This window comes from Stegodyphus dumicola, chromosome 3 (assembly GCF_044657685.1).
Source record: "Stegodyphus dumicola isolate Sdum_Otavi_A_Nest chromosome 3, ASM4465768v1".
Lineage (NCBI taxonomy): Eukaryota > Metazoa > Arthropoda > Arachnida > Araneae > Eresidae > Stegodyphus > Stegodyphus dumicola.
In genome coordinates this window covers 19,893,813-19,920,390 of record NC_140770.1, presented here as the reverse complement: position 1 = coordinate 19,920,390, position 26,578 = coordinate 19,893,813, and the positions used below count along the sequence as shown (strand labels likewise).

Genomic DNA, 26,578 nt, shown 5'->3' with positions numbered 1-26,578 from the left:
TTGGTGAACGCCTGATATCTGATTTAGGATTGCGCCGCAACTTCCAATGGCCATTCATTATTGCTATTGTTTCAAGTCCTATTATTGTAGCTGACTTTTTACAAAAATTTTCTTTGCTTGTCAATCTTAAGAATCACCGTTTGGTATATTCCACAACCAACTTAACTTATCCGGGAGTAATTCGCAACAGTCAAGATTTGAGCATTAAAGTGATTTCGGGTAACTCCCCATGGCATGAACTTCTCAGAGAATTCTCTACAATCACGCGCCCAGTTATGGGTATTTCCGAACCTAAGCACAATGTATTACATTATATTGAAACTAACGGACCTCCAATTGCCGCTAAAGCAAGACGCTTACCTTCGGACAAGCTTAAAGCTGCCAAAGAGGAATTTCAATACATGATGGAACAGGGAATTTGCCATCCTTCAGAATGTTCATGGGCCAGTCCGCTCCATCTAGTTCGGAAACGAAATGTTAAGTGGCGATTATCGCCGGTTAAATGCGGCTACAATTCCTGATCGTTACCCAGTCCCGCACATTCAAGACTGTATGCAAATTTTAGAGGGAAAAACTATTTTTACAACCCTTGATCTTGAGCGGGCGTATCACCAAGTGCCCCTTAACACAGATGATATTCCAAAAACTGCGGTTATTACGCCTTTTGGACTATTTGAGTTTCGGATTATGCAGTGTTGCTCAAACGTTCTAACGCTTCATGAATCAGGTGTTAATCGGCCTCGACTTTTGTGTATCTTATTTTAATGGCGTCTTAATCGCCTCCTCTTCAAAGCAAGAACACCTATCACATTTGAGAACAGTTTTTGAACGTTTTCAAAGGTACGGTGACAGTCTTAATCCTTCCAAATGCGTTTTTGGCCCACCAAGTGTATCCTTTCTTGGTCATGAAATTTCCGCCGATGGCGTTCGACCCCTTCCTGAGTCACTGCTATCCACGATATGCCCGAACCATCTACAGTGAAGGACTTAAGAAGATTTCTTGCTATGCTCAATTTTACGACGTTTCTTACCTCATGCAACAACCATACAAGCATCTCTAAATTCTTTTTTGGTTGGAAGCAAGAAAAACGATAAACGTGTTATAACCTGGACCAGAGAATCTCGCGAAGCGTTCCAAAAATGCAAGAATGATTTAATTTCGGCAACAAATTTGTAGTATCCTTCCGTATTTAAGCCATTATCACTCTACGTTTATAAGGTATTTCTCCCGCTTTCCTAGCGTGCCTTCGTGGTGTAGTGGGTCTGCACGCTGGGCCGGTACTCCAGAGGTCCGCGGTTCGATTCCCGGCGAAGACGGTTGCTAATTTTTCAATCTCTCTTGCTTCTAAGTATCCTAATGTCTCTACAGTGGCGCCCGAACTAAAAGGGGTGTTGGATGAGGATTCTGCACACCCAGAATTTGGCAATTGGGTGCCCTAAAACCCCAGTCGCCCTTTAAAAAGGAGAGTATATAAGGTATTTCTCCCGCTTTCCTAGCGTGCCTTCGTGGTGTAGTGGTTCTGCAGGCTAGGCCGCCGGTACTCCAGAGGTCCGCTGCTCGATTCCCGGCGAAGGCGTTGCATATTTTTCATCTCTTCTGCTTCCAAAAAAATAACCTAATATTTCTACACGTTTACGCATCAACAACAGGTATAGAAGCAGTTTTACAACAGAACGATCAAGAATTATGGATACCACTTTCATATTTTTCTAAAAAACTCTGACCAGCACAAACCAGATACAGCACTTACGATCGCGAGTTATTAGGAACTTATGAAGCTGTCAAATATTTTTGACATATGCTAGAGGGACGCGTTTTCATGATCTTCACGGATCAAAACCCCTTAACGTATGCTTTTCAACAGCGTTCGGATAAAGCTTCTCCTGGTCAAATGAGACACCTAGACTTCATAGGGCAATTTTCAACAGATATCCGTTATATTGAGGGTTCGCAGAATATTGCAGACACCTTGTCTCCTATTGAAGAACTAGCCGTTCCTTCGCCAATTAAACTTTGCTGCCCTTGCGGATAAGCAACACCGGGATTCAGAACTACAAACCTCTTTCGAAAAGCAAATCTTCCACCAATCTCAACTTGCAGCCTATGCAGCTGTCACCTGAAAAATTACTTTATTGTAATGGTTTCGCCATGCCATTTTTAGTCAGTTACATCGTCAGTCACATCCTGGCATCAAGGCTTCGAGGAAACTGATACAGTAACGTTTCGTATGACCTAGCATGCAAAAGGACATAGCCACCTGGACACCATCATGCTTGGAGTGCCAAAGATCTAAAATTGTCAGACACACCACCAGCCAACTTAAAAATTTTTACTTCCCCTCATCTCGCTTCAATCACGTGCACCTCGACTTGGTCGGAAACTTATATTTATTAATAATAATATAATACATGAATACAATTAATTACTATGTATACATTTTTCTTACCTTGGATGAAGCAAATTTATCACTTACTTCATCGAAGTCGATTCTTTCAACTTTTTCTCTTTGCACACTTAAAAATGCTAGATAACTTAGGGGATCTTGTCCCATCGTTGATTGTAAATATGTGAAAATTTATTTTAATTTACTGAACGAACATTTATAGCTAGCATTTGATAATGAAATAGTAAGGAGTATTTGAAGTGCGACTCTTAGGTTTTGAAAAACATTTTCTCCATATATCTGTAGTGGACTTTTAGGTTCCGTTTCTTTTCTACTGCGGGGTAACGCCATGCAGTCACATTCACTGCTCAAAACAATTAGGGGATATTGTGGGTTCGGTATGAAATAACCATATAATCGACAACCTTTTTGAACAAAAGGAAATAGAAGAGATTATAAAGGAAAATTATAACGTTTACAAAGTTGCGAATATGCAAATTTAGTCTGTGACGTCGAAAACTATGCGTTTTAGATAAGGAGTAAGGAGCCACTTGCAGTATTCCTTTTGTAAAAGGAGATTAAAAACAATTGACAAGCGTTGAATGCTTCGTAGCAGTGAATATACGATGTCTCAGCAAGATGACTTAGTTGAATCAGTAGCCAGGAAGGCCATCAGTCGTTTACAGGAGAGTCAAACGCAATCCATTGTAGCGGAAGCGTTAGGATTTTCCCAAAATGTCATTTCCAGATTATGGAATCGGATTTTGAAAATTAAATATGTTTGAGAAATTCCGGACAAGGTCGTGTTATCGTTTTAAAATAAAAAGCGGGAGATATACATGCATTTCGTTTAAAGAAATAAAAATATATCTCTTGTTTGGAGAAATAAAGTGGTCAGAAAGAATGTTTTGGTTGATGTACTGCAAACATTTTATTACACGTTTTATCAGAAAACTCAAAATAAATAATTAATTATATTACAATAGTTATTAATTTTAAATATAATATATTTTCCAGAAATCGATCAAAATAAAAACTGAAATTTTCAGGAAAATCTTGTTTGGAGACCATTTGGCGCCCCTCTACGAGCGGCGCCCGGGGCATCATGCACCCCCTTGCCCCCTCCTCGCTACGCCACTGCGCCTTAGATTCGAAGAAATAAGGTGAATAACATAAAAACTTTTCTTTCTTTATTTTTTTTAATCTTCCATCTTTCTAGTTAACAGAATAGTATTTAGATAAATCAATGTGTGATGCCACTGGCGAGGACATATATTGAGATGAAAACATTTTACGTAAGAATGTACTTAATTGTTTGATTATTCGGAGCGCTTTTATTAGCAGAATAATATGCCTTACGTAACAACCGAAAGCAAATTTATTACAGTTCTTCATCCATGATATTCACATATCATCGTTCATCAACAGAGGATTCGAAATGAGAAATTACCGCTATTGACATGATGATTAAATTTTGCTCCATTGCCCCAAAACTACATTGTAACTTTGATAATTAAATATGTTCTTTTTTACCTGAATATATTCTTGTTATTTTCATCATATTTAAGAGAAAATTGTGTTCTTCCAAATCTAAGTAATCTAAACAGTTAACTCTTCGACATTTGCAATCGAAGTGATATAAGCAGTGCCAGTTTTAAAAATCCTCAACGCATTTGTTTTCTATATTGTCCAACAGATGGCGCCACGTGTATTGTGTTTTTATTTCTTTCAATTAAATATTATATTTAAGTGATAAAACTTAGTATTATGGAGCGCACTATTTTGCTTCTTAAAGAAAAGAACCTTGTCACAGGTTTCAGTACAATGAGAGGATAATTCCGTAAGACCTCAATTAAATTTTCCCTGATTTTAGAAAAATTATTTTCCTTTTGCATTTGTTATGCTAGGAATATAATACTTTATTATTCAATTGTGTCATAATTAATGTTAAGAACAACAGTTTTTTACGTAAATATGGTACGTTCAGGCCCATTAAGCTGAGGATGAACGCATTTAAGTACACTGACTACACATACAATGTGCAGTCAACATTGACTATTTCCAAAGAGCTCGTTTTAGAATTCTGCCGAGAACTGATTAGCTATTTTCTCTTTGAAGGACAGAGTCATTAGGAATTTTGAAGCAGAAGACGTCAAAAATGTGCAGTAAGCTAATTCATTTTCTGAGACCCTTTGTTAGTTTGTTTAATTGACTGTGGAAAAACCGAAAAGGATTTTTTATCTATAAGAAACTGCTTCTTATTTGTATTACACATGGGAAAACTATGAAAGCGTTCATGCAGTCGGCCTATTCGCCAGCCTGCAGGGTTGATATATATCTTGGGATGATATATTGAATTGGTTGATATATATCTTGAGTTGATATATATCTTGGGTTGATATATTGAATTGGTTGATATATATATTTTGGGTTGATATATTGAATTGGTTGATATATATCTTGAGTTGATATATTGAATTGGTTGATAGATTCTATTGATAATGATATAAGGTTGGATATTCCATATATTATATTCCATATATTACATGGAACATCCATATATTATATGGATATAAGGATTTTCCATATCCTACGTTTAAAGGGTAACTGGGGCGTACGCCACTTGGGAAATTTTTGAAGTAGAAGATGTGAAAAATGTGCTATGCCCTGGCCGGGACTCGAATCCTGGACCTCTCAATGACGCGTCGACTATATTTTTTTATATTACTACATTACCACGAAGGTATACGGGAAGGAAGGAGAAAATACCATCTAGATATATTCTGTATATCAACCAACCTGATATATTCTGATTATTGATATATCCTATCGCATCTATAAACAATGCATTGAATCTATATAATGCAATGATCTGTACAACATCTATATCTATATATGTAATGCATACAGTCATTTTGTTAAATATCAACTTAAAAGTTATACTCATAGCCTGACACCTAAAAGCGCAACATGTCATAAAAAATGTAGCAAAATGATTATATAAACCAGTAAATTTCATACTAAGGCTCAGTAAAGATATGCACCATCGGGATGGTTGGTCTACGTAATGATCTTACATCGAATGTCACCTCGATCGAACAGCCTGTTCGCAAGGATACGAACGGGGGTTAAGAACATTTAAGACAGCGAAGGATTAAGCTGCGATACTTGGAAATCAGATTATTACATTATCAAACAATTAAGGCAATGGGAAATCGACAAGCACTTATAGCAAATCCTAATCTTCTGTTACGTCGGTTGTCCTAAACAGATTAATTATTTGCAATGTCCGGTAAGGATCGTAATCTTTTACAAATCTTCTACAATCTTTAAAATGTAAAGAACTAAAATTACAACAGAAATGTTATTTTTCCCATATCCGACGTTTAAAGGATAACTGGGGAGTACGCCACTTAGGAAATTTTTGAAGTAGAAGATGTGAAAAATGTGCAGTGCCCTTGCCGGAACTCGAATCCTGGACCTCTCAATGACGCGTCGAATATACTTTACATTACTACATTACCACGAAGGTATGCAGGAAGGAAGGAGAAAATACCATCTAGAAGTATCCGGAAGAGTTTTTTTTTTTTTTTTTTTTTTTTTTAATGGTGGACACACTTGCCTATAACGGCATTGGCCACTCCTAAGGTTGAAGCTGTGGCCATTTTATTGCGGAGGCATCTAATAGGCGGCCACTGTTACCTCCTATGAAGGGACAGACAATTTTACATCCATGTCTTCTCCAGGATTCGAACCCGGGTCCTTCGGTATCTCAGTCAGGCTCCCCCTAACCACACTCACTCATTTGGGTGCCAGCTTCATACGGGAATAGAAAGAAATGAGAAAGCAGATGTTGTCGCAAAGGAAGCAGCGGATTCATCCACTTTGCGAGAAGTCTCGACCCTTAAGCCAGTCTCGGACCTAAAGAGTTGAACATTCCACCAGCTCCTAAGAATATGGCAAGAACGTTGGGATCAAGCCTCCACAGGAAGACGTGTTTACAATCTCATTCCCAAGGTCAAGACAACAATCCAAACTAATAGCAATTACATGACGTATTCCTTCACTGTTCATAGGCCCTTCCCTTCGTACCTCTGCCGCTTTGGCTTGAGAGAGAATGGTAACTGTGAATGTGGGGAGGAGGGTCATCCAGACCATTTTGTGTTTTCCTGCCCACACACAACACTTAACAGCCTCAAGCAGCCAGGAGCCAGATTCGGGCCAAATTGGTTCCGGAATCTACAAAGTAACAGAGTTGCCCAGCGGAAACTGAAACAATAATTGAGTACTGTACTAGCAATTACTCTTCTGACGCTGGAAGACAGTAGTTATAAAAGTCTATATAAGCTAACAGAGTATAAGTCACCAACAGAGTATGTGATATGTATGTTCAATATATGATTTTGTATTTAATTTATGCTGTGCCAGATTCGCACACATAAAATTCGTACCGTATCTGAATGCTGTAATGTATCTGTACATGTTTATATCTTTTATTTATGGTACCTAATTTATACTAAGGATCACGCGTTAAACTTTAACTATCATGATAACGTATTTGTATGGATGTATACATCAATATAAGTGAGAGTACGTATACTTTTATTTGTTTCGTAATATTTATGTATGTGTGTATATATCTGTATATGAGTTTATACCAGTAACTTTCGCTATAGAGGTTAGCGATGGTAACCAAGGGCCCAGTTTCGAATGCATGTATGCTTTTTAGTGTATAGTGACTGCGCAACACGGGGACACTTAGAATAGTGACGAGCCGAAAGTCCTCTCTGTTGGTTTTCGGTAAAGGAATAGGGGACCAAAATCGAAAGACCCTCAGATACATTTCGTGAGATGTTTTGTATTATAATTGGGGAAGAGATACGGTTTTAGTGCTGCAAAGTTACACTTGTGGGAATAATAGCTAAATTCTGGTGTTCCGCCACTTCCGCCTGTGGCAGTATTCTGTGTTTATTGTTGTTTTAACCTCTGAATCATTGATCACCTTATATGTTTTCATTTTTAAAGCTTTTTTTTTTCTTTAAGAAAAAATTGATATATTAGAAATAGTATATTTTGACTTGGTTCGAAATGTTGTTGGACAGACATAGCTTCACGTTAATAACTGCATATTCTAAAAAGAAACTTTTTTAGAATAAGCAGAAAAAAAAAAGAAAAATGTGTAAAAGGTTGAAAAATATTGCCTTAGTGCTATAAGGTACTTTCTTTCTCCTTTTGCATGCCCTTGTTGCGTTACGGTAGCACAATCGGCGCTTTTTCGAGAGGTCCAGGTTTGAGTCTCGACTAGGACATTGCTCATTTTCATGTCTGCTGCTTTAAAATAACATAATGTCTCAACAGTAACGTAACGTAACTTTTTAACGTAAGATTGTAGATTAAGGAGCAAGTGAATTATGCTCTGATTTAAAAATATAAGTAAACAAAAAGAAATAGACTTTTATAAGAACAATAATAATTTTTAATTAAAATAACTTTCATCTGTGAGCATTTTAGTTATAAAATTTCATCAACTCAATTACATTTTTTAAGACATCGATTAAGAATTTCATCCATAATGTAACATTTAAAAGTTTATAAATAGCCAATTATACATGTATATTAGCTCGCTACTGTGTATTTCAATCCACGAAAATATGCTGCATCATATGTACAGAACGAGGAACATCAAAATATCAAACTTAAGCTCTACAAAATACATTCTTGTAGAAGCTTTTTAGTGTACAGTGCAAATTCGGATATGAAATACACCCCAGCGTCATAAATTTAAAACATCATGTTTCAGAATTCAGTAATAAAAATACAAATATTACTATACAAAATATTATATGAAAATATTTTATTTATTCATTTAAAAAAATCCATTGCTTTGGATTAAAAAAGTAGCATTTCGCGAGCTGCATGACCTCAAAATATCACAAATACTTGGGAAGCGTTTGTTCCGAGGCACGTGATCTGCTGATGAGAAAATAAATACATGAAATAAAGGATGAGAGCAATAAATACGCGGATGAATGATGATTGTCCTTATGAGCAACGGATGCATCCCTTCAAGGCACACCGGGATGTTTTTCAGACAAAGGATAAACGCTTTGTCATCCCTGAAGTCCATAATAAATAAAGCTTCGGCAAATAGCTTCCGCTTGTAATTACCTGGCAGTTTTTGGGGCCAGGCGTACTTTCTATAGCCGGGTAAATAGTTCAGTCTTCTACAAGCTTTAAGGTCACCGGTCTATCAGTTTACAGGCCAGGTGATGCATGTGAATGGCATTGCATGCCATTGCAAGCATGTTGACAATCGCACAAGCTCCATGGAACCTCCTGAATCGAGTATGTAAATTGCTGTATTTAGGGCACGCTCGTAGTTTATCGCAGGGTTTAAATCGTCCAACAACGTCTTGGCCGACACCTGCTTCCTCCTCCATCTTTCCTCTCTCCATCATGGTTTGGATCATGTCTGGAACTATGTATACCATGCCCGACAGGTCACACAGGAAGCATACTGCCAAAGCCCATCTCTATAAAAGAAAATTTAGATATAGTATACAAGAAATGAAATAGCGTGCATATACTGAAACGATAACGTTTAAGAAAATTGTATGAAACATTTCACTAACATATGCTAACCTTATAGGGTGTTTGAAAAGCTCTAGGCAATAATTCAACACTTTCAGCTAGAGACAAATCTTGACATGTTTTTGCAGCTATTTCGCGCAATCTTATTTAGTCCGATTCAGGTATTTAACTGAACCGTCCAGACGGGAAAGTGGTTAGTGACTCTGACTGCCCTAGCGACGATCCCGGATCCGAAACTCTGATAAAGAATGGATGTTAATTTCACCGTCCCTTTGGTTGCCCGCCTATTAGGTTCTTCCATAATGAACAGACTACCGCTTTCGGCCTTAGTAGTGGCCAACACCTATAAGCGGCTACAGCCCGGCATAGGGGGGGGGTTGTCTGACTGATACAGCAGCATTTTGGTGGCACCGATTTTGCAACCATGGAACATGTGAAGAATAATCATATTCTTTTTTGTGGATATAGAGTGTGAAAACTTCAGAAACTGTGCATTGTCTCCGAGGAGAAATTTGTCCCCACATTTGAAGAAATCTTTACGGGGTCTTCAGTTTGAAAGTTTATTTATGCTTTAAATACCGCCCAGACGTTAATAGTAATAGGGGAACCGTAAAGTAATGTCGCTTTCTAACGTTAAATTCAAACGAATACATTTTTAACAATTTTTATTTTTAATCAATAATATAATCACCCTCGTTATCAACAACCTTTTGCCATCTAATGTACAGATTTTCAATCCCGGACCGATCAAAATCAATCGGTTTTTGAGTAAAATATCTCGAGAGGACATTTTGGACATCATCCAAATTTTCAAATTTTTTGCCGCTAAGAAAATGTTGTAGGGATCCGAATAAATGGAAATCCAATGCTGCGATATCGGCCGAGTATGGTGGGTGAGTATGGCAGTATCTCCCACCCCAATCCATTCATTTTTTCCAGTGTTCGTCTTGCACAGTGCGGTCTTGCATTGTCGTGTTGCAGAATGACGCCTTTTCTGTTGACAATTGATACTTTTCGATTAAAGATTGGTTCACTCCATCCAATTGTTCACAATAAAGGTCTGCATTAGCAGTTTGTCCAGGTTTCAGCCATTCAAAATGAACAATTCTGCGAATACTCCATCCAACACCGAGAAGCGCCTTTTCGGCATGTAAACCCTTTGTAACCCCTATTAAAACTGCCTTTTGAGTTTTGGATTATCATATAGGACTTTTTTTTTTTTTTGTCTCCACTAATCAAACAATCAAAAGACGGTTCTGTAGGGTGCCGTTGAAGAAATACGTTGCATGTGATGGACAGGTTGGCTTTGTTCTTTTCGGACAGATTATGGGGGACTCAAACACCTGCTTTGCTTATTTTTCCATTCGGCTTTAAATGTTCTTGGATGGTCGACCAAGGTTGGTTAAGAGTGTTTGACATGGATTTTCTTCCACTTCTGCTCTTAGCATGGTGTTGTCGACATGCGCAAAAACGACATTACTTTCCGGTCCCCCTATTAGTTAGGGAAGCCTACTGCTATATCGAAAGGCCCGGTTGTTCATCATATTGGAGAAGGCATGCCTGTAACTGTCTGTCCGTTCCTTCATATGGTTATGGTGGCCCATCTATTAGATGCTTACACAATAAAATGGCCACCACTTCCGGCCTTTGCTGCGGCGAAGCCTAAGTCAGCTAAGTGCCCGATAAAAATAGGTGAATTGAGGAGACATTGAAAAAATTCTTTGAGGACGGTTTGCAAATTTAGTTTTTCATTGGGGTAAATGTCTTCAGTTAAATGGTGATTATGTTGAAAACCTGCATTGTAATATCCAAACGTTCACAAAATAAAAACGTTATACCTTAATACCAGAACTTTGAAAACATCCCTCGTACTAATTACAAAATATGTATAGGATAATTTTTAAAAGAAGATTAGCGTAATCGTAAATTGTTAATCCTTATGCACATGAAATTATGATATAACTTATTTAAAAAATTACATTCCTGTAACAATTCCTATAATCTTTAAGTTAATGAATATATATATTTTTGAGGGGGGGAGAGGCTTGTTTGAAATTTTGTGACAAAAATCTTGGATGCCACAGATTATTACTATTTTTACAACTCAATGAAAGCTTATTACTTTTTTAATTCAGTGAGATATTTCTACATATTTTATAACTTAACCACGATTTTTATCTTTTATTTTTTACTGCCTTTAATATTCCTAAAGGCCGATGACTTTCTTTGGACATGCGAATAGAATTTTTTCTTACATTAAGAAGAATAATTAAAATTGTATATGGAACCTGAAATTTTAAAATTATTAAAGGTATCCAGGTAATTTAAATCTTTCTATATCTGGCCTGCAATTACTTCATCAGTTACCTACAGTTTACCTAATTTCTAACTATTAAATAAAGTTAATGTAAAGGTAATAAAAGTATTTCATTTACCTGTAAAACGGATTCTGGATTCTGGAAGATAAAAATCCACAGAGTGAGGAATCCAAGAACAGAATTCAATAGGAAGTATTTGGGGAAAAGATGCCTTTGTACGAGACCAAATATTTTGCGTGGAAGTTTGAAGAATAAAACTATACCTGTAAAAGAGGACAACATTATTACATATTAGATGTATATTATATATTATTATATATTAGATATATATTAGACTAGTATATTAGATGCTTTAAAATCTGAGATATAAATTGCAGAAAATACAGTGCAAAATTTCGCAGAAGGAAGATTTCGTCCTTCTTTACAAATCAAATATGAAAATAAATATTATATTTCTTAAAGCATATTATTTTTTTTATTTATTTATTTTTATTCTCTCTCTCTCTCTCTTTTTTTTTTTTTTTTTTTTTTTAAGGACTTGTGTTTGATTCCATTCGAAATTTAAGAAAAACTAGGGTTAAAAATCTTTGCTTGTAATGTAAATGTAAAATGTACAATGTAAAAACGAGCAATTTGATTTCACTGAAAATCATTCTTATTTATTGATTTTATGGCACATTAAATTCTCTAATGGAATTAGCTACGAAAATGGCATTGTAAATTTGATATTCTCTCCCTGTTAACCCGTTTTCTCACTCTTGAAGCCTTTCATTTCTCAAAAAATTCAAACAGCATTATTATCTTCTATAGCCACCATACACTGCATAATAAGAGTTTTCTTAAAACATTTTATAGGTAATAAAAGTATAAAAACTTAATAAACGTATTACTGTTTACTTTATAGAAAAATTTTATGCACATTAAATATTATCCTACACATTATTTTATTAATTAAACTATAATCTGCACTGAATTAATTAAACTCTAACTAAATGCAAAATTTGTTTTAAAGTTTTGTGATGGGTTAATAACTTGAAATTTTCTTAGAATTAGAATTTATTTTTAGCTCAAAGAGGCAATTTGCCCAGAAGGGTTATTTATTTTGTTTTGACATTTTGCCTTGGTTTACCTTAAACAGCATTTCAATTTTCAAATTGTTGCCACCAGATGTTAGAGCCCTGCATTATATTTAAATAAATTAAATAGTGAAGAATCTGCATGAATGCATGTATGTTTCTCGCACTATAAAAAACAACGCTACCTAGCGACATCAAATTTTGAGTAACGTAGTCCTCTCCTCTACTATGAGCATATGGAAGCCCAAATTTGGAATTTGGAATTTGCTTTATTTCATATTTTGTAAATCTCTAACGAATTTCTTATTAACAAACTCAACTATTTCAAAGCAACAACTGGCAACACTTTGCTGGGGGGGGACTTTTTGTCTCCAGCGCGCGAGACTGTGTATCGGAAATTCTAAAGATATGCTCTTTTTAAATTATTTTGTGATATTGCTGTTGAATTTAATTTTATGGTTTAAGTGCAACGAACATGATATTTAATAAATAAAGATAACACATAAATTGCTTAAAAAAAGATCCTTTTAGGAGTAATATAAAATCCGAAAGCTTCCAGATTTTTTTAAATCTTAATATATATATTTTTTTAATCTTTTATATAATTAGTTACATTTGAATTTTGTCAAAAAAAATTCTTTTTGAATCAAGTAAGAATTACATAATCGCTGATGCAAATTATAGAGAAATATATACCGAATTTTACTATTTTCTGTCATACAAAAGACCAATCGTTAAAGCGCAATATACTTGCATAATGATACTTGCACATAAATATACGAATGTGAACGCATCCAAAAGCATAGGCATCATTATAAAATTTCGACTCGGATTCAAAAGCAAAAATAGATACAACGTTACAGGAAACAAATAATTTGTTAGTATGACATCAGTATCAAATTTCAATAATATAACTCTTTAGTGCCTTCAAGGCAGATTCCCAAAACATAAGATTTTCTAAAAAAAAAAAAAAAAAAGTCAGGAAGTTCTAATGAAAGCATCCGGTGAAATTTAAGGTCAAAGCGGAAAATCATACATATCTAAGTAACTGTAACAAAGTTCCACGGTTGCGGATTACTCAGCTTGTAAAGGCATGTACCCACAGACGGGATGATGTAGATGCAGCCAAAAGCCAATCGTTAAAGCGTAATGTTTCGATTCCAATTCCAGTTTGAAGATTTCACATGAGAAAAGAACTTACATTTTTACCCGCATAGTATCCCGGATTCAGGAATCTGCCGTAAAGGCACCGAAACATTCAATAAACTGAAAATTCGGTTCTTACCTGATATGAAGGTCATCCATATTTGTGTACCAAAATGTGTAGCGAAAGAGGCCAGGTATAGGAAAGTGTATGACCGAGAAGTGGATGGAGACCTATCTCCAGCTGTTACCATAAGAAAGGCCGCGTACAAAACAGCTGCTGTTGTGGCGAGATGCGTACACCTCGATAACCTCAGGAACAACCTAAAATGAATATTCTGTATTATAGATGAGGATGAATAAAATTTATTATACAAAAAAGAATTTCATTAACATATGTAAGATTTATTATGTATTATATGAAAGATGTAAATTTCTTATTTCATTTTTGGTTTTCTGCATACGGTTTATTCCAAATTCAATATGAAATGAATTTTAAAGGTGCTATTTACTTTAATTTATTTTGCACTATACAGCGCGTATCAGTACAGCGCTGACAAACTTTCAGGAGAGATAGAATACACATAGACGATGTGAAATCACATAGTAATGCATCGTCGGAAACGCATTCCGGGAGCGTTAGTGATGACACAAAATGCAAAAAAGGAAGGACACAAAAGTGAGACAAAACATGTTTTGTTATACTAATTCAGAAGTCAAACAACAAAAATCAGCGTTATATTTTCAAAATTTTCACAGGACTAGTTTCGATGGTTTTACCGAACCACCATCCTCAGCTGCAAAACCGCAAATGAACAAGATAGGAAATAATGATTAGCTAATATAAGAAAGCCTGGACAAGAATAAGCAAGTGGCGCCATCTGTTGGTGAAACCAGAACTAAAACATAATTTCTTTAAAGGCCGAGGGCAAAGATGGATTGGAATTAGGATCGTTAACTAGAACAGAAAGATTTTTTTGAATGTGAAATACCTCTAGAAAATCCAGTTCTCCAATGGAAGATGTTTTTTTGAAGAATTTTGGAAGCAGAAAAATTTAAAGTGTGATTTTGGGACCAACAATGTTGAGCAACAAAAGACCTCTGTGTTTCCTTTTTTCTAACATATGCCTCATGTTCCTTGACACGAAATTTTAAGGCTCTCTTAGTTTGGTCAGTGTAAATTAAACCACACTGGCAAGGAATCCTATAAATACCCCCAGGAATTCATATTCTGAATAGGGTCCTTGAGTATGGAACTCGGAATTTTATTTGATGGGAGAATAATTATTGTGTCTTAATGTTTCCATTCAGGCAAGGCATGTAGCCAAATTAAAGTCAGTAATTTCGAGTTTCATATTTTATATCTTACACATATACGTAAGATATAAAAACATGAAGAAATCATGAACAAATTACTGATTAAATTGGAACTAACTTAATTGGCAATAGCTCTTGAATTCCTAATTTAAAAAAAATAGAGGCCCTCCAAAGCATCTGCACTGACGTCACACTTTTGCTGCCAGTTACCGCCATAAACTCTTGCCCAATCGCTATGCAGGATTAAAACAAAAGAGCCAAGCTTATAAATACTGCAGCCACAATATGCGCACGCCTTTTTATGCTATTCCACGCTTAATTAAGCTACGCCTCTTCGCTTACTTGTATTCTGCATTATTTGAAATGAAGGTGTTATTTGCTTTTTACACTGTTCATTCAAGTGCTGAAAACTTTGAGATCGTCAACACTTATCACGTACATTTGCAATTTTTAAGACTTTCTAAAATAACTCAAATAATATTTATTTTTGGTTGAAATTTCGATAGTTATGAATCAATTTTCTGTTTCCGTTTCGATTTATTTGAATGATAAACGAACAGCAAAATTTTAAAAAGCAAATTACTAAAAGGTAACTACGTAAGGATAAATTGTTATCTTTCTTATGCGATCGATACATATATAATTGACGAATTCACTCTACGTAACGACAAAACGTTATCCAAATTGGCTTATCTGATAAATTAGCATAATAAATGGTGAAATTAAAATTTTAAAACGTCACCAAAGAGCAGATAATTACAGGGAAAATTTAAATTGTTCTGTGAACTTGTGAACCAAAACACCAGAGATTTATTTTCAAAAGTAACAGGGTTTCCTTTTAAGAAATATTATACAGCAAGTCGAAGAAAGAAGAAAAAGAAAGGGGGAAAAAGGGGGCATTCAAAAAAATCTAAGTAAAAAAAAAAGGCAAAAAACATAATCCATATTTGCTTATTCACTACCTTAACATATTAAATGCTGAAATAAAAATTTTTAAATTTCCAAAGAACTGATAATCACAAGAAAACTTTTAAATTGTTCTATGAAGTTGTCAACCAAAATACCAGCAATTTTTTTTTTTTTTTTTTTTTTTTTTTTTTTTTTTTTAAGTAACATCATTTTTTATGAATTATTCTGCAGCAGCTCGAAAAAATTTTTTAAAAAGGGAAAAGAAATAAAGGAAAAAAAAAGGAAAGAGGGGGAAAAAATGAGAGAAAAAAAGAGGGGCATTCGTAAAAATTTAAGCAACAAAAGGCGAAAAACCACACGGCAGTTTTTTCCCCTCCTTAAGAGCCCGTCCCTTTCCAAGGTAAACATTCGAAATAGAATGACTTTCTGAAGAGTGATGTGAGGAGAGTAAAGTTCGTCACGGTTTGGTAGACATGAGCACGATACTCCCTGCTTGACATAAATTGGGTCGGCTGATGCAACAGAACGAGCTCTTGCATTCCTCGTGTACTAAATTCCTGCATACCGCTTAGCAGTTTGTTTTGCTTAAATATTTAAGATTTCCTACATATTTACATTTCCTACTGTTCTAAAGTTATAATGTAAACATTACCGCACTTATTTCAATAATAATAATTATAATTAATTAATTTCAATTATAATAAAAAGTATAATTACATGCGAATGTCTTTTTAGTTGAAATTATCTACATTCGACTTTATAGTTAACTAGCAGCTTCGCTGCCAGTCTTCATCTGGCTTTTAAATGTACCGGAAAAATGGCTGAAGGGAACACCAAACGTTAAATTTAAAAACTGCGTAGAATTTTACTGTGCAGAACAACTTCATAAAAAAAAAATTATTACGTATAACAAAATTACAATGAAATAAGCAGTATCCCTAAATACAAATATTAATTATCCTAATAAACAAATTAACCAAATTTCCTTTGCAAAATCTTAACTCAAATGGTATAAAGGAGGTTAAAAATTTTGTTTCCTAAAAAAATCCCTCAAAACTTTCCAATATCTTAAAAACAATGAAATGAGCAATAAATAACATAAAAGAATACAAAAAATTCTGAAAAGTAAAGTATAATTAATGATATTTTACCTTATATTTTCAAGAGAAAAAATTACAATGAAATAAGCTTTATCCCTTAATACAAATATTAATTATCCTAATAAAAAAACTAACCAACCTTCCATTGAAGAAAAAAAGATCATGCAAAACTTCTCAATATCTTACAAACAGTGAAATAAGCAAAAAATAACATGAATGCAACTCAAAAAACATAAAATTCCGCGCAGAATTTTACTCTGCAGAACAACTTTATCAAAAAAAAAAAAAAAAAATCAATAAAAATGTATTATATATATATATATATATATATACAAGTATAAATGAAAATGAAATATGCCAATCTCTTAAAAACAGTGACATAAGAAATACGATGAAAAATCGTTGCCAAACCCATATTTCTAAAAGAATGAAACTATTCAAAATGATGCGATTTCATCAAAAATCTATTAACAACAATAAGACAGGAAAATTGTTGCCAAAATCACATTTTTAAAGATGTGAGATGTGAGAAGTGTACTCGGACGCTTCATTTAAAATTTTTTTTAAAAATACAAAATATTATCATTTTTCCAAAATTCTTTTTGTAAAAGCAGTCGCAAGGATGAAAGTTTAACGTGTCCAAAAATCAAAGAAAAATAAACTGTACATTTTTCAAAATAGATTTTTTTAGAAAAAATCCCGTTGAAAAGCTGTTAAGCTCCCTTTGTTAAATAAATTCGTATTGAATCGATTTATTGAAACACGAAATTTATTTTAAGTTCGTAAAATAGCTAAGTGCCTACGTTTCATGACCGATGTGAAAATGGAGTGTGTAGAGTAAAATCTTGCTTTCCTATAGCCCATTATGTCTCAAAATGACGCGATTTCGTTACAAAAGATAAAATAAAAAAAAAATCTAATTGGAATTTCGAAAAAATCGCTTCGAGGTGCACTGGCCCTTGTCTAGATGCACCTATGTACCAAATTTCGTAGCCGTGGGTCTATTAGCTTACGCGCAAGCGCGAACGAAAGACACACACACACAGACAGACTCTTTCTTTTATTATATGTAGAGATAACTTCCATTATTATATGCATATTAAAAAAAAAAAACAAATTCCTCGCACAACATAAAATAGTAAGTTAAAAGATATTTGGCATGGATTTTAGCATTGCTTTGAAGATCTGTCTTTTGTTTTACAAAATCATTTAAAGAAAAATAATTGTTTTAAATTGGAAAGGGGGAAAAATAGTTACAATTATATAGGTTTTAAATATAACGATAACTGTTTTTGATTTAAATATAATGATAACCATTTTGCTAACTATATAAAACGATTATAGACAGATATTTACATACATAGATATTTATATTATATTACATGCAGATATTTACTTTATTTCTGCATATACTTGTTTTCTTCGTTTTTCACAAATCATTAAAGTTTGTTATCTTTTTCCTTTGTGGTTATGATTAAAGTCTCACAGTAGGCCATTATAAAACATTAAATAAAAATTTACGGAACTAATACTTGTCATTAATAAACCAGTACCTAAAGATTCCACATCAGCATTTGATCAGATAAAGTTATTATTTGAATTTTTTTCTTTTTTTTTAATGCATATTTGCGTACATCTATTCCCACATTTTTGTAAATAACTATTTTATGTAAATATGCAATTAGATAACTTACGAAATATGAATGTAAGTAGATTTTAAAAAAAAAACTGAAGGAGTAGGATTCAATTTTCATCTTCAAATTTAATGGAAAAAATTGTCAAATAGCAAAAAGGAAATAATAAAAAAAAATAAATCTGAAAGCTTTCAGATTTTATATTATGCCTAAAGGAGTGCTTTTAACGTTTTATGTGTTACCTTATTAAATATGATGTTCTTCACACATAAACCATAAAATTCAATTCAACGGCAGTATCACAAAACGTTTAAAACAGCATATCTTTAGATTTTAGAATGCACAGTCTCGCCAGCTGGATATATACCCCCCTAGAGTGTTGTCATTGCTCGCTTTGAAATCGTTGAGTTTGTTATCAAAAATTCGTTCAAGTTTTACAAAATATGAAATAGATAATAAAAAAATTCCAAATTTGGGCCTCCAGATGCCCATATTCGGTTAGAGGACTACGTTATTCAAAATTGGATGTTTTCTAGGTACCGTTGCTTTTTCACAGTGCGAGAAACATGCATACATTATGCAAATTATTCTTTATTTAAGTTTCTTAAACATTGTTGCTACCAAACATTACAGGGCTGTAATGTTTGGTGGCAACAATTTGAAAAATGAACCGACATTTATAGCGGACGCAAAATGCGAACATGAATTGAATAGCCCTAAAATACCCCTTTGCGCTAAAAAAATCTGGGATTCAGTTTTGACCTTCAGATTCATTGGAAAAAAATTATCAAATATCAAGCAAAAGAAAAGTTAAAACTAAAGAAAGGGAAAAAATTAATATTTTATATTATGTTTCGATATATGTTGAATCAAATATCATTAAGAAACTCTTTTACTTGCAAAAAAAATACGCTATCGATTTTTATGTTACATAATAAAAAATAAAAAAATAAAAAATAATTTAAAAAAATCTGAAATGTTTCAGATTTTAAACTACGTCCAAATGGGGCATTTTTTTTAACGCTTTGTGTGTTACCTTTACTTATAAATAGCATGTTCTTTGCACTTAAACCATAAAATTTAGTTCAATAGCAATGTCGCAAAATAATTTTTAAATGAGCATATCCTTAGAATTTCCTATACGCAATTAGACGCGCTGGAGATAAAAGGTTTTTTTCCCCGTAGAGTGTTGCCATTGCTCACTTTTAAATCGTTGAATTTGTTAATCAAAAATTCTACAAAATACTAAATCGATAATAAAACAAATTCCAAATTTCCAATTTAGGATTTCAGATGCCCATGTTCGCAGTAGGATTACGTCATTCAAAATTGGAGGGCTCTAGATACCGTTGTTTTATCCCCATGCGAGAAATATACATACATTTATGCAGATTCTTCATTATTTAATTTCTTCAAATATAATGCAGGACTCTAACATTTTGTGGCAACAGTTTGAAAAGTGAACCGACATTTATAGGAGTCCGACGCAAAATGCTAAAACGAAATTAATAGTCTTTCGGGACTCAAATCCCTTTGGACTAATAAATTAGTAACACTTTTTTTTAAGTTTAAATTTAAATATGATAATCATTTTTTAAAAAATGTAAAACAAAAAAACTTACGATATATGAATACGATGTGGCATCACGTTAAAAGATACTGGTATCCTCATGGTAAAAGTTCTGGGAATACATACAGCAGACATAAGTGAACTATAAAGATTAAAGGATGCGCTTTTACTCTTCAAACGGATTAGAGCAAGTTTTATATAGGCGCGCAATAACTTTGTGTCGTTTGCATCATGCGCCTACGTCACAGATCCCACCACTGGCGGGAAAAGTCACGTGAACTGGAGAAGGTCATACGCTATTGGATAACAAAGAACGGCGGTTCAGCGACTCGTTCTTTCCGTTCGAATAATTCATCAATCATTCTCTCAGGTACACCCATTTTTTCGCTCTGCAGCTAAATTGTTCTTCTTTTGTTCTAAAAGTATTCCCGTAAAGTCTACAAAGCGTTTTAAGAGTGTTTCCGGTTTCTGTTTCTTCTGGTGATACGTTTCGCGGAAACAAAACACTGTAAATGACAGTTTCGAATAGCAGCAAATGCAGTTTCGAGTTCATAGTATCGAGATGTCGGCAGAAGTGTATGAAAAGTAAATTATTGATAATTCGTTTTTTTTGGCGGCTGTTACATGAATTACTTTAAATAATAATAACATAAAAACTTAATTTCTAGCTTTTAATGTCCCTTTTTTAATTAATTATGATACTTAGCGATATTAATTTCAGGAATTAAACAAAAGAAAAGAAAATTAATTATATGATTTCTTTTTACTTTTTGTACCTAATATGAACAATTTGCTTTCAGTTCCACAGAATATTAATTTATAATATGTTAATATCTGGAATATTTAATTATCAAGATGGCAACGGAAGAAATTTCTTCCCGCCTTTTCTGAATCAGTTTCATGCCTCCACTACTTAAAATTTTATAATTACTCCCCCCCCCAATAATTTTTACCCCAAAGGAGCGTTAGCTCAGAAGGGTTATTAATTTCGTTTCGGCGTTTTGCGTTAATTCACTATAAATGTCGGTTCACGTTTCAAATTGTTGCCACCAAATATTAGAACCCTGTATTATATTTAAAGAAATTAAATAAGAAAGAATCTGCATAAATGTATGTATGTTTCTCGCATTGTGGTAAAACAACGGTACCTAAAGCCATCCAATTTTGAATAACGTACGCTCCCCCCCCCCCGAATATGGCATCTGGAAGCCCTAATTTGGAATTGGAATTCGTTTTATTATCTATTTCATATTTTGTAACACTTTAATGAATTTTTGATTAACAAACTCAACAATTTCAAAGCCAGCTATGGCAACACTGTAGGGGAAAATATATATATATGTGATGTACCAGCTTTTGTCCAGAATAAATAGATTCTTGAAGAAATATAGATGCAGTCGTAGCTTAAATTATCAGAAGATAAGTTTAAAAAAACAAGATCGATTTATTATATTTTAGGAGAAAATAGCAGTTACAAAAATTAAGATCTCCGGAGTAAATAAAAAAGAATTACTAATAACTTTTTGTATGAAGTTTATTGCATCGTGACATTTAAGAAAAATCCTCGATATTCTTTTGCGAGTCCTCTTATAGCCTCTGGAAAGGCGGAGCTTCCAAGAAATGACGTCAGCCTCGTCAGCCAATCCAGTTCGCTTTAAATATTTCCAGAACATTCTATAACTGTACGTGTAGAAAAGGCGGGAAAAACAACTTGACTACGAGGCTGTGGATTTAATTCCACGAAATTTCAAATAAGAGAACGTCGCCATTAAAAATGAAAAGAACATACAGTTAGAATTTTAAGTGTAATTTTGACTATGGAATTTTATTATTACATATATATATATATTTACCTCCAGGGCGCGAGACTGTGTATCGTAAATTCTAAAGATATAATGCTCTTTTAAATTATTTTGCAGTTGATATTGCAGTTGAAGTGAATTTTATGGTTTAAGTGTGAAGAACATGATATTTAATAAGTAAAGGTAACACACAAAACGCTAAAAAAACTCCCCTTTGGGCGTAATATAAAATCTGAATGCCTTCAGATTCTTTTTTCTAATTTTGCTCTTAAATGCTTAAATATTTAAAAGAATTTGACAAGCGCCATTTGCAAAGCTTTCCATAGCAAGTGAAGCTCGTTCCCTAGTAAGAGAAGCTCATTAAGTAGTCTGAACTGGGGGAAAATGAATTCCTTTGGCCGCGCCTCCGCAGGTACGAGATTCTATGACAAGGTCAACAATGTCCGTCACGGATTTCAATTCGCTAGACTGCCTTCAGAAGGCATTAGAATTTCAGATATCCGAATAAAAAAAAATGTGCTTTAAAAAATTCACTATACTCATTTAAACAGTTATTTAATTCCTACTATAGCTCACACTCTTCCTATATCTTGTTCAAATTTTCAGTCGTTAATAAAATACTTTTTATTCATCCACTCAAGTTCAAATACTTTTTTTTTAAAACTTGTAGTGGATGGCACTGGATGTTAATACAGTTTTTTTCACATATTAAAGTGAATTCCTACTTATTTATTCCTGTTTATGGGAATTAAAGTTATGCTGTTTTTACTTCCTTGTACGAAGTAAAAAGGAAGTCCTGTAACAGCGGAAAGTTTCAGACAACATATTTCAACGAAAATATCCATTTTGACCGCTATCGAATGCAATTTAACGATGTTTTTCCGTGATATCTGTACGTAAGGACAGAATAAAAGACTCTTTTCCTCCAAAAAATTATAAAACTGCTTTAAAATGAATTCTGAAGAGAATTTTTCGTTGCGTCTGTACGAACGTATGTATGTACGTATCTCGCATAACTCAAAAACGAGTAGCCTCAGAACGTTGAAATTTTGTATATAGGACTGCTATAACATGTAGATGTGCACCTCGTATTTTGGTTGCAATCGGCCGCACCAAACGTATATAAATATATTTATATATATATCCACTCTGTTACCTGGTTCAGTGATCTCAGTTTCTTTACTCATATGTTTGTAAATTGTACATTTTTTGCTTTAAAAATGATTGAATTATGTTGTTTTTATCTTCCGGTTAAGGTTTTTATGCCTTTAGTAAATCTGTATGCAATACTTTTTAAAATTATCAACAATTTTAAAGTTGTTTAAGTGCCGCTAAGCCTTTTTTTTTTTTTTTTTTTTTTGACAGCGGCCAATGATTGTTTACATTTGAAATAGCAGACTAGTGGATTTGTTGCCAATCTAGAGAAACTTAGCTCGCAACAACAAAGATAAGGCCTTCATTTATTATTGCCAATTAAATCATGTTTAATCCTTTCTGGAATTTTTTCGACTAAATAAGTGTTTAAGATTTACTTCGTAATTTTTTATGTAGATATTTTGAGTTTTTATGTATTTTTGCCTTGTCGCGAAGTGAGAACTGAATTAATTGAATGAGAAATACTCAATCGTCTGTGAAAAACTGTTTCTTTTTTAACGTTTATTACGAATTCTCATGTTCTGTAAAAATTAATTTTATAACAACTTACAAGTAATAGTACACGACTGCGATGAACGGGATTGTAATATTTAACAAAAATAAGTGGCAACAGTACGACAGAGTTCTAAAGATTTTTTAGTGTATGGAATTAAAAGAATTGTAGTTTTAGAGAGTTAGATCGGGTGTAATGTCCCATTATGTAGCGAACATTCTTCCTATATTTCTATGTTAATGTGATAATAATATATGTTTAAAATGAAACCTTTTAAAATGTCCCTTCTTCACAAACGGAGAATGCGAAAAGGCAGTGAAAAGAAACTACAACACAACACAGACGACAATTAGAGAAAGAAAAATATAAGCAAAAAGAAAAGTTTCCTACGAAAACTCTTCTCAGCAGGTCAAGAATATATCACCTTGAGTCGTGTGAAATCATTAGATGGAATATTAGTTGAAGAACTGACTGGAAAATTCACTGGATTGCTCGAAACTCACTGGAAAGGTTTCTTACAGTAATGAAGCATTACCAAGAGATGGATAGAATGAGAAATTATAGATCACCCTCAGTTTCATAAATTAGAAACGAAAAAATGTTAATAAAAAGTAACTGAAATAAAATTTTTCTTTATTGACCTAAGTAAAAATTGACTTCAAGAAAAAAAAAATTATATTACAGTAAGACCCCGCTTAACGCGGGGGATACGTTCCATCGAAGTAGAGCATAATGCGAAACAGCGCTAAGCGAGGCTATCTTAACATGTAAATAATGGGGTTAGAGGAAGACGGATAAAAAATGGTTAGGCATTAAATTTAATAATGATTTTTTAATAAAAATAAAATCAGACATTTATTTCTTACAAAAATAAAAACAATATAAACGCATATACTTTTAAAAACAAATAAAATTCTCAGTCAGATCATTCAGTCTATTCTGGGTTTCCAATTTTCTGCCTTTTTGTAGAGAAGGCATTATGATAGATTGGCTTAATGGCATATTGCGTTCAATTTCGTCGTCAATCCATATAGACAGTCGTTTTTCCATTTCCTCTATAATGTTCTTTCTAGAACGGGTAATTCTGGTTGCAGAGCTCGACGTAGTTGCCAAAATCAATGCAGCGCTAATTTGAGATTGACGTTCACCAGAATCTAATCTTCTAATCACTTGCATTTGAGTTTCCAGTGAAATGCTTTTTCTGGTTGCTTTCTTTTCTTGTGTTTTACTCGTATTATCACCCATGATAAAAACTAAAGATCATACTATTTGTCACTGTATTATTAATCGTTATAGTATTATATATCAAATTTACAATAATGTCAACAAATGTTGTTTCAAATGATAAAAAGCAAGAAACACAACTACACTGTTTCGGATATGTTATTTGGAAACCTAGCGCTGCGCACAATTTCGGAGAATCCCCGGGTTGAAATAAAAGAGCGCTAAACCGAAACAGCGCTAAACGAAACAGCGTTAAGCGGGGTCTTACTGTACTTGTTTCTACATTTACAAATATATGTTATGGCAGTTAAAAAACTGTATAAGGAATTTTTTGCATATATCTCGACATGTTCCATTTACTTTACTGAACATCATTCCAGTCGAATAATTGTAAATCCTTGCTGAATTTTCTCAGTTAATACAGATAGGAAAAGTTGCCTATATTTCTGATAAAATAGCCTGAGATCTAAATAAAGTTTTAGATGAGACTTTTTTTTTATTTTATTTATTACTTTGTAGAGTCACTAGGTTTTTTTTGGGGGGGGTTGTTATTGAAGCAGAAGATCATGCAAAATAAGCAATGCCATCGCCAGGACTCGAACCTAGACCTCTCGAATACGCGCCGAGTGTGCTAACCTTTACACCACGAAGGCATGCTGAAAGTAGGGAGAAAGTACCTTAACTTTGTGCAAGACAGATATTTTGTATGAAAGCTTGATCAGCATGATCAGTCCGCGTAGTTTAAACTTAACAAAACTTTCATCACCTTACAAAAATCAAGCAGTGAAGGCTAAATCTAGCAGACAAAGGTGATAATTACCAAATAATGGTGAATATCTGACCTTGCGATAACCTTGATGTCAAAGAGAACTTATTAAGTGTTGTTGTTTGAAACTTAAACGCCAATAAATGTTTGAATGAGAGGTAACAAGCAAATTGCGTCAAAAGTAATTCCAAAGTAGGAAAGAAATACTTTCTTTTAATTTAACTTTTATCCTAATTTAATTTAATAAATTTCAGAATGAAAAGCTTTAGTAAAGAAAAACATGAAATTTCTGAGAGACTTTTCTTGTATTAGTTTTACGAAACGTATGCATATCAAAAAGTACAAAAGGACTTTAAATGCTTCCTGATTTCGGCGATGATTTCTATGATATTTATTTCAGATGCTTCACATTTCTTAAATTTTCTTCCTTTCCTCTTGTTTAATTAGCGAAAATAAGAAATGGGTTTATGGAATTTTACAAAGAGTATTTTGGTTATGTAAGTTGTGTTCATTATACATACACTGAAGTGAGACAAAAGTCATCGGATACCTCCTAATATTTTGTCGGTCCTCCTTTTGCTCGGCGAAGTGCAGCAACTCGACGTGGCATGGACTCAACAAGTCCTTGTAAGTCCCGTGCAGGAATATTGAGCCATGCTGCCTCTATAGACGTCCATAATTGTAAAAGTGTTGACGGTGCAGGGTTTTGGGCACGAAATGACCTCTCGATGATGTCACATAAATGTTCGATGGGATTCATGTCGGGCGATCTAGGTGGCCAGATCATTCACTGGAACTGTCCAGAATGTTCTTCTAACCAATCGCGAACAATTGTGGTCCGGTGACATGGCGCATTGTCATCCATAAAAATCGCATCGTTGTTTGAGTACGTGAAGTCCATGAATGGCTGTAAGTGATCTCCAAGTAGCTGAAGGTATCCATTTCCAGTCAATGATCGGTTCAATTGCACCAGAGGACCGAGTCCATGCCATGTAAAAACAGACCAGACCATTATGGAACCACCACCAGCTTGAACAGTGCTTTGTTGACAACTTGGGTCCATGGCTTCGTGGTGTCTGCGCCCACCCTACCATCA

At 33.9% G+C, this 26,578-nt stretch overlaps 1 protein-coding gene across 1 annotated transcript; it reads right to left on the bottom strand.

Moving 5' to 3' along the window:
* Window positions 1-7,845: 7,845 nt before the first annotated feature.
* On the bottom strand, window positions 7,846-20,241 carry LOC118182009 (transmembrane protein 205-like). The gene is made up of 4 exons (XM_035351267.2): window positions 20,095-20,241; window positions 13,655-13,836; window positions 11,411-11,556; window positions 7,846-8,917 (listed from the first exon to the last, which is right to left on the bottom strand). Exons 1-4 carry the CDS (start codon window positions 20,175-20,177, stop codon window positions 8,624-8,626), a joined length of 705 nt encoding a protein of 234 aa, XP_035207158.1. The 5' UTR covers window positions 20,178-20,241; the 3' UTR covers window positions 7,846-8,623.
* Between the last annotated feature and the right edge of the window lie 6,337 nt (window positions 20,242-26,578).